This window comes from Bremia lactucae, linkage group LG17 (genome assembly GCF_004359215.1).
Source record: "Bremia lactucae strain SF5 linkage group LG17, whole genome shotgun sequence".
Lineage (NCBI taxonomy): Eukaryota > Oomycota > Peronosporomycetes > Peronosporales > Peronosporaceae > Bremia > Bremia lactucae.
This window is the reverse complement of record NC_090626.1, coordinates 10,005-18,274: the sequence shown is the minus strand read 5'-3', so window position 1 is coordinate 18,274 and position 8,270 is coordinate 10,005. Positions and strand designations below refer to the sequence as shown.

The following is an 8,270-nucleotide window of genomic DNA, read 5'->3' as shown; positions in this document are numbered from 1 at the left end:
CTTACTCCGCTTCCGCAGTCTTCAATGCAACGCTTTTCTGTGTTTTTGACTTAAAGATAACAGGAGCACCATGATACATCACCAAAACTCCCGAAACTGATTGGCGGTCATAAATGTCAGAGGCCCAATCGGAGTCTGAATAACTGCAGAGTTGCAAGTTGCTGTCAAATTGGATCCCGTGAATTATTGTCGCTTTAAGGTACTGAACGACCTTGATTCCTGCTCTCCAATGCTTCATTGCTGCTCGGCCACAATACTTGCTTAGTTTTCTGACGATGTACACAATGTCTGGCGGCGTATGTGTGCTACTATATAGTACACTGCCAATTTAAGAAGGATATGGATACGTTAAAGTGTCAAGCCCGTCATCTTCTTTTCCTTGTTGAAGCTTAGTGGCGACTTCGCAAGGATTCATTGATGACTTAGCTTTAACCTGCCGAAAACGATCGATAACGTCCTTAATATCTCGTTGCTAAGATATGTGCATCATCTTGCGTGAGCGGTCCCGACGAATTTCCATTCCAACGACAGTCCGTGCAGCACCTAGTCGCTCGAGTCGAAACTCTTTTTCGAGGCTTGAGATTACGTTCTCTACCATTTTGCTTGGATGAAGCTGCAACTAGCATATCGTCGACATATAATGCCACAAAAAATAAATTCACCCGCATAAGAATACACGGTGCCGACTTAAGTGGTGTGAAACGTCGCTGTAGAAATGTTTTTCGAATTCACTTGTGCCACACCGCCGCTAATCGTTCAAGACCATAAAGTGCTTTGTCAAGCTGGCACGCAAAATCTCTTTTCTCATCGACAGCGAGACCTTTCGGGATCGCCATGTACATTCGCTCTTTTAGTTCACCGTGTAGAAATCTGTATTTACATAACTTTGCTCCAATTCTGTAGTCTAGCTCGTTGATATGTGCACAAAATACCCGAAGAGATGAGTTATTGATAATTGGGTCATATGTGAGATTGTAGTCACGACCTGGGGTCTGTGGTACCTTTTGGCAACAAGTCAAGCTCTGTATCGAACGATTGTACCTTTTCTCATCGCGTTTAATGCTGTTTACCCATTTAGATCCAATAATGTATGCACTGGCAGGCTGTCGGACTATATTCCAATAAGATGTGCGCTTGAACTCATCTTGCATAGCTCTCTCCCATTCAATAAACTGAGGTGAATTTAACGCTTCGTTATACGACTGCGGGATCAAAATACCATCTCTTCCATGAGCACTGTTAGCAAATCCTCGTCACGACGACGGCGGTTAAATCTTGGTGCAGCATCATCTATGGTTACAATTTGTGAACTTTCCTGGTCAATGTGGTCAGACGCAGGTAATAGGGCATTGTGTAGTACTCGGTGAGAAAATGCTGCCAATTATGAACTGGAGCAGTTGCAATTTCCTTGCTTCCATGCGGGGTAATTTCCTGTCAATTGGTTTGTATTATCAATTCAGTTGCGTCATCAAATGACCACAGAGCTGCAGTTGGCTCGTTATCATGCGCAACTGGTTGTTGAACAAGAGCCATAGGCTCCGTTTCCACAATAATATATTCATCTTGGTCAGAAACGACGCTTTCTATTTCGATGTCACGATCTATAGTGGGATCAGCACTAGAAAGAACAATGCCTTCTTCATATGACATACTGTCGGGCGGCATTCGAATTAGAAGCTCTTCAGCGTCTAAAGTGTCGCGGTAGTGATCGTTCATCCGTTCATCTAATGATATTGAGCAAAATATTACAAGGCGGCCTGATCGTAAGTCTATCACTCGGTATGCTTTAGACGTTAAAGCGTATCTAACGAACATGCATCAGAATGCCTTTCCATCGAGCTTTGAGCGTGTTCCTTTCGAAATTTGCGCAAAGCCTTTCGACTCAAATACTCGTAGGTGTCTAAAATCTGGGTGCTTTTCTGTCCAGCGCTCGTACGGAACATTCATCTTTTGCAGATGATGGAAGTCGGATGACCAAATAAGCCAAAACGTTTATGGCCTCCGCCCATCATTCGGTTCCAAAGCATTGTAGTGAAGTATGGATCTAGCCTTCTCCACCAACGTACTCTTCATACGTTCTGCGAGTCCATTTTGCTGGGGTGAGTACGGGAAGCTCGTCTGGTGCACGATTCCTTCGTTGCGTCAAAATCGAGTAAATTCGTTTCCAGAATATTCTCCTCCATTGTCGGTTCGTAGGATGCGAATTGACGCGGATTGCTGCTTCATGGCCTCCGCTTTGTAAGTTTGAAAGTGCTCCAACGCCTCACTCTTGTTCCGCATGAAAGAGACATATACGAAGCGAGAATAGTTCGTAATCAATAAATATGACAAGGTATCTTTTTTCTGCAAGTGTTGGTATCTTAAACGGTCTAACTATGTCACTGTGGATCATTTGAAGAAGGCTTTTCGACTTGACCTTGTCTGAACCTTTATTACAGGAACAATGAAGCCACAGTCATTTTTCCTTGAGTGCACCCTTCGCATAGCTCATTAGGGTCTCTTTTTATGCATGCCTCCTGCGGAGAAAGATTCGAAAACTTCTCAATTGTAGAAAATGATCCGAATAACGGATATCCTAGTCGCGTATGCCAAAAGTGTCTAATGCTTAATTTGTCGATGATGACAGCTTCCGCAGTTGTATTGGTGTGACACGCTCTTCGGATTATTCAAGAAAAACGCATGACTCCCCTTTTGAAGTGTGAGGAACCTACTACATCCTTTGGAGAGCTCGCAGATGCCATCTCGAAATGAAACTCGAATCCCGCGCTCGATGATTTTTGAAATAGCCAGTAATTTCTTGTCTAGCCCTGGTATGTCTAATGCGTCTTCTACACGGTTTTAAAAATGCAAGTATCGAAAAAAAAATTCCTGTCGTTATCCAAAATAAATTCGACTGTACCCATTGCCTGGGCTGACAAACCGTGCCGTCAACAGCCACGATCTTTATTCCGTTGAAACTGGAGCTGCTTCTTTCAAGTTGGACAATTCGTTGGTGATGTGCGCGCTTGCGCCGCTATCCAATAGTCACTCTGAACTTTCAGGACTGGCCACAGCGAACACGTACTCAAGCCTCGAGCCCTTTTATTCGACGTTCGACAGTCCAGCTCCTTTATGGCCGATTTTGCCACATTTAAAACACATGCCGCGAAATCTGAACTGTGGCTTTGCACGCTTATTTCGCTGTTGTGTTGAATTGAACGCTACCTCTGTACCTTAGTCTGTGCCTTCCGTATTCTCTCGCTTGAGCACTTCTGCTGCTTGCAACATCGTGACCCCTGCAATATTTCGATAATTTTAATTGTCACATGATATTCCCTCGGAAGTCTGCCAAGCAAGATAACTAGTTGCCTTTGGTCGTCAAGTGGGTCACTTGCAGTGTAGGCGGGCACTGTTGGAAGCTCAAGGTGACAGGAGTTGAAGATGCAATTAGCGCCAGTTGTTATTTCCCGTGTGCATAGTAAGATGAAGTAGTTAGTGCTAGCAACCAACCGAATTTGTAGTGGTTGGAGCAAAGAGAGTTAGAAGGAAGAGCAGCTCTAGCAGACAAATAAGTCATGTTAATTCAGAATCTTATCATCCTCTTCCTTAAGAAGCAAAACATTGCCAACAGGTTATGAGCCCAACAGCTAAGACAACGGACACGAAGCCTACACCGGCACCAGCAGGTCACGCAAGGGCCTCGCCGGCCCGCGGTGCTTCGCCGGCGCGCGTTGCCTCGTCCGCACGTGCTGCCGCAACCGTTGAAGACTCGCCAGCTCGCGAAAGGAGCTCGGCAACAGACGACAAGATTCTCGCGGCCCTCGTCGCTCTGACCAACCGCATGGAGAAGATGGAGTCTTCCCAGCGCGATCGTGAAGATCAAGAGAGAATGATGGGTGCTGTAGAGAGCGGGATGTTTTCATCAGCGTTTGGTGCTAACGCGCGGGCAAGACCGATGACCATCGACGCGCTCACGGACTTGCCTGAGCGTAAGCCGGTCGCACGGCCACCGCGCGCACGTGAGCCCGAGATTGAAGAGTCCATGTTTGCGTCTTTCGCGCCGGCACGAGCGCATGCTCTGACTCCCGGCGCGGTACCGCGTCTAGCAGATGGACCAGCACCATCGGGGCAAGCTCCTAATGCAGCAGCATTCTATGCGACACCGAATGCGAGTCAGCGCAAGCTGTCGATTCGGAAATTTGACGGGACTGAACTCTATAAGGGACTAGGCTCTGGGTTCCTCGACTGGGGGTGCACGTTTTTGCGCGCTGTCAACCTGGCTGAGTCCTCGTGCGGTTTCACCTGGAGTGAGGACGTTAAGGTTGACCTGCTTGGTCACTACCTCAGCGGAACGGCTGAGCGTTACTACCACAAACAGGTAGACACGTGGTGGAACCAGCATCCGACGCTAGACTATGTTATGTGCCAGCTACTTGCAACATTCAAGACGTCTATTACGGCTAGCCAGGCGATGAAACTGTTCATGCAAAAGAAAGATTCTAAGCGCACATGGGCAGAGCACTACCTATACATGGTTGCTGTAAGCGACGCACGTGGTGGTGCGGACTCACTCGTCCTAGATAACATCGTGCACCACCCGTCGCCCGAGCTTATGAACGTAATGCGGGCCAAGTACGACCCGACGCGTGTCGACTATCTTCGACATGCAGAAGAGCTGGCGCATTTTGCCCAGTCAATCGAGCTTGGAAGCGGAGCAATTGGACGTGAAGTCGTCGCTGCTCATGTGGAACCAAAGCGTAAGGACACGCGCACCTGCTATGCATGCGGCAAGGTCGGTCACGTGCAAGCTGACTGTCGCTCTAAGGGCAAAATACGAAGTGGAAGGCCGAAAGAGGACAAGGCAGGTGGAGGTATGGTGCTCGCACTGAGCGAAAAGAACACGAATGAAGGAGCGAAGAAACAAAAGCGTGGCAAAAAGAGCAAGCGTGAGATGGTACTTGCGGTGTGCGAGTCGGATGACTACGATGATAGTGACTGGATTCTCGACAGCGGCGCCAGTCGACATCTCGTGAATGACGAGAAGTTGCTATTCGATTCTGCCACATGCAGCGAAGAGATCGCGATGGCTGATGGAAAGACGTTGGAACTGACGAGAGTTGGGAGCGTGCGCCTTAAGGTGGTGGCTCGTGGTATGGAGAGCACAGTGGTGCTTACAGATGTTTACCTGGCGCGGAGATTGTCAAAGAACATCATTTCGTATGGCAAGCTGGAAAGAAAAAGCTTTGCTCTTGTCTATGATTTGAAGGGGCGTGCACTTGAACGGCGCAGCGACGGCGCTGTCGCGTTTGACGTTGAGATGGGAAGAAACGTTTCATACGTTAAAATATCAGCGAAGAAGGGGCGACAGGACACAAGTGAATTTATCATGGCCGTGCTCGAATCAACTGCGAGCGCAGATGTTTCGAGCGATGTGCAAGAAGGGACGCTTTTACATTTCCATCAGCGTTTCATGCATCTGGCATTCGACACCATTGAGCGCATGGCTCGAGACCCAGCCTCAGGGATAAGGCTGACGAGCAGCAAGCGCATGGCGTGCGTTTCGTGCATGGATGGTAAACAGACGCGAAACTCCCAAAACCAGACGGACAGTGGTTTCAACGCGCCCATTGACAGAGTCGGTGGAGTCATCTGTTCGGATTTGAAAGGTCCAATGACGCCACGGGATAGGCTCGGAAACCGTTATTTGGTTAACTTCGTCGATCACAAGTCGAATTACTGCCGGATATTTCTCGCAAGAACAAAGGACGTGGCGGCTAAACAGTTTGAGGTTTTCCTCGTTTTTTTTGAAAAGCGTTTCAACTGCCGAATCCACGTGCTAAGGACAGACGGTGGTGGAGAATACGCCAACATAGACCTCTTTTGTAAAAGGACCGGGGTGACAAGGCAAGTGTCGGAAGCTGGAAACCAAGCTTCTAATGGCAAGGCGGAACGGATGCACAGGACGGTGCTTAATTTGGCACGAAGCATGATGTTTGCGTGCGGTCTACCATTTCACTTTTGGGGAGATGCGGTTCAGTACGCCTCGTATATACTGAATCGCAGCCCTACGCGCGCAAACGCTAAGAGAGCGTCTCCACTTGAGGTGTTGACGGGAAAGGTGCCGGATCTGCGCAAGATCGTTGTTTTCGGCTCCACGTGTAGCGTGTATCGCGACCCAAGCAAAAATTCACTACAGCAGCGCGCACAACTTGCCACGATAGCGGGGATAAGTGAAGAAACCAAGGGCTACAAGGTTTATCTACGCAAGGAGAACAAGGTGATCGTGACTCAGCACGTCAAGAACATCGACACTCTGTCTGAAGCACAGAACGCGCAGCTGCAGCAAGCGACGGTGGAGCAGGATAAGGATGTGACGACACCCGCCCCAAGACAAGCGAAAGTAAGCAACACAAGTGCTGCCAATGTGGGTACACGAAAGAAAAGCACGAAGAAGTGGACGCGGTCCGCTTATGGACGCGCGGCACATCGAAGCGCGCGCAGGCGGTAGCACTCCAGAAGGAGTCGAAGTCAAGCGGCGGAGTCGTAAATGCTATTTTTGACAAAGATCCGACCAATTACAGTGAAGCTATGCGAAGTGCGAATCGCGATGGATGGGTCAAGGCTATGGAAGAAGAAGTCGAAGCACTTCAGAATAATAAAGTCTGGCAAGTAGTCAAGCGCGCGCCTGGCTTAAACGCCTTGCATACCAAGTGGGTATTCAAGACCAAGACAGACGCACAAGGCAAGGTCGAGCGAATGAACAGGTCCTAGGAGTCGACTACAGTCTCACGTTCGCCGCCGTGATGGGCCTATCAACAGTGAAGGTCATATTAGCGCTTGCGGCCATATGGGGGGTGCCTGCAAAGCACGGCGACATCCCCAATGCATATGTCAAGGCGGACAAGGAGGAGCATCTACAGATATATCTACATGTGCCACAAGGAATGACGAAATCTGCAAAGACCATGCGTGAACAAGACGCGGAAAGTGAAAAGGATTTAGTACTGGAACTACGGAAGAGCCTATATGGGCTTAAGCAGGCCGGTCGACTATGGAGTCAGCTGCTGCACAAGCGCCTCGTCGAGGCAGGTTTTATGCGCTGTGAAAGCGATATGTGTTTCTATTGGAAAAAGGAAGACGAAGATCTCGTGGTTGTGGGCGTTTATGTGGACGACCTTTTGGCGACGGGAACAAGTGTGGAAGCAGTCGAGCGACTTTTCGAAAGTCTGTTGTCACTATCGATCAAGGATCTGGGACGCGTAAGTAAATTTTTGGGTATGCGGGTTAATTTGGATGATACAGGCAAATATACACTGGACCAAGAGGGGGCGATCGCTGATCTACTTCGGACCAATGGGCTGGCAGAAGCAAATCCGACGCGCGCACCTATAGGCAACGACTGTTACGACATACCACCGGACGACGTGGAGCTGCTTGGATCTACAAGTGCAGGCACTGGCCCAACGGTTCGCAGTTTTCAGTTGCTTGTCGGGAGTTTGCTGTGGATTGCGCGTTGCACACGGCCGGACATCGCGTTCGCTGTGCACAAGGCTACAAGACAGACTCATGCACCGCGAGTGATTGACTGGAAGCTCGCTAAAAGGATTGCTCGGTACCTGAAGGGTACCGCAAGCTTGAAGATAACGATGTCGCCAGGTCAAGAACAATATCAGGGTTTGGAGCTGGAAGCATTTAGCGACGCTGATTTTGCTGGAGACAAGGGCGAAAGGAAGTCGATGGCAGGTGGCGTGCTGCGGCTAAACGGTATGGCGGTGAGTTGGGGAGCTCGAAAACAAGGTGGAGTTTCCCTTTCGACGATGGAAGCTGAATTTGTCGCTGCCTCGGAGATGGCGCGTGACCTGCTCGGGCTGCGAGAGCTGCTTAGCGAGATCGGCATGTCACCAGCACTGCCAATGAAGCTCTACGTGGACAATCAAGCGGCTATAAGTCAGATTTCCGGCGAAGCATCGTCGATGAAGGCCAAACACATCGACGTACGGTTCAAGTTTTTATGCGATTTCTCGCGCCGCGGTGTGATCGCTGCGCACTATTTGAGGTCTGAAGTGATGCTTGCGGACCTGATGACGAAGGCCCACGATGCGGCGAAACTTACAAGGCTTCGTGATCTGATGCGCATCGAGTAGACGGACTAAAAAGTATGAGGACTTTCAAGGGAAGTCAAGGACGTTGAAGGAAGAGAAGGAAGGTAAGGAAACAAACGAAAGGCGCACTCGAGGAGGAGTGTTGGAAGTTCAAGGTGACAGGAGTTGAAGATGCGATTAGCGCCAGTT

General features: G+C 49.2%; 3 protein-coding genes across 3 annotated transcripts; all 3 read right to left on the bottom strand.

Annotated features, from left to right (window-relative positions):
• Position 1: 1 nt before the first annotated feature.
• On the bottom strand, positions 2–238 carry CCR75_008017 (uncharacterized protein; the record flags this gene model as incomplete). Its single annotated transcript, XM_067966072.1, has 1 exon — positions 2–238. One exon carries the CDS (start codon positions 236–238, stop codon positions 2–4), a length of 237 nt encoding a protein of 78 aa, XP_067814949.1.
• Positions 239–328: 90 nt separating this feature from the next.
• Positions 329–1,290, bottom strand: CCR75_008018 (uncharacterized protein; the record flags this gene model as incomplete). The annotated part of the gene is given in 3 exon segments (XM_067966073.1): positions 329–472; positions 744–1,202; positions 1,220–1,290. 3 exon segments carry the CDS (start codon positions 1,229–1,231, stop codon positions 329–331), a joined length of 615 nt encoding a protein of 204 aa, XP_067814954.1. The 5' UTR covers positions 1,232–1,290.
• A 144-nt stretch (positions 1,291–1,434) lies between these two features.
• Positions 1,435–1,716, bottom strand: CCR75_008019 (uncharacterized protein; the record flags this gene model as incomplete). The annotated part of the gene is made up of 1 exon (XM_067966074.1): positions 1,435–1,716. One exon carries the CDS (start codon positions 1,714–1,716, stop codon positions 1,435–1,437), a length of 282 nt encoding a protein of 93 aa, XP_067814955.1.
• Between the last annotated feature and the right edge of the window lie 6,554 nt (positions 1,717–8,270).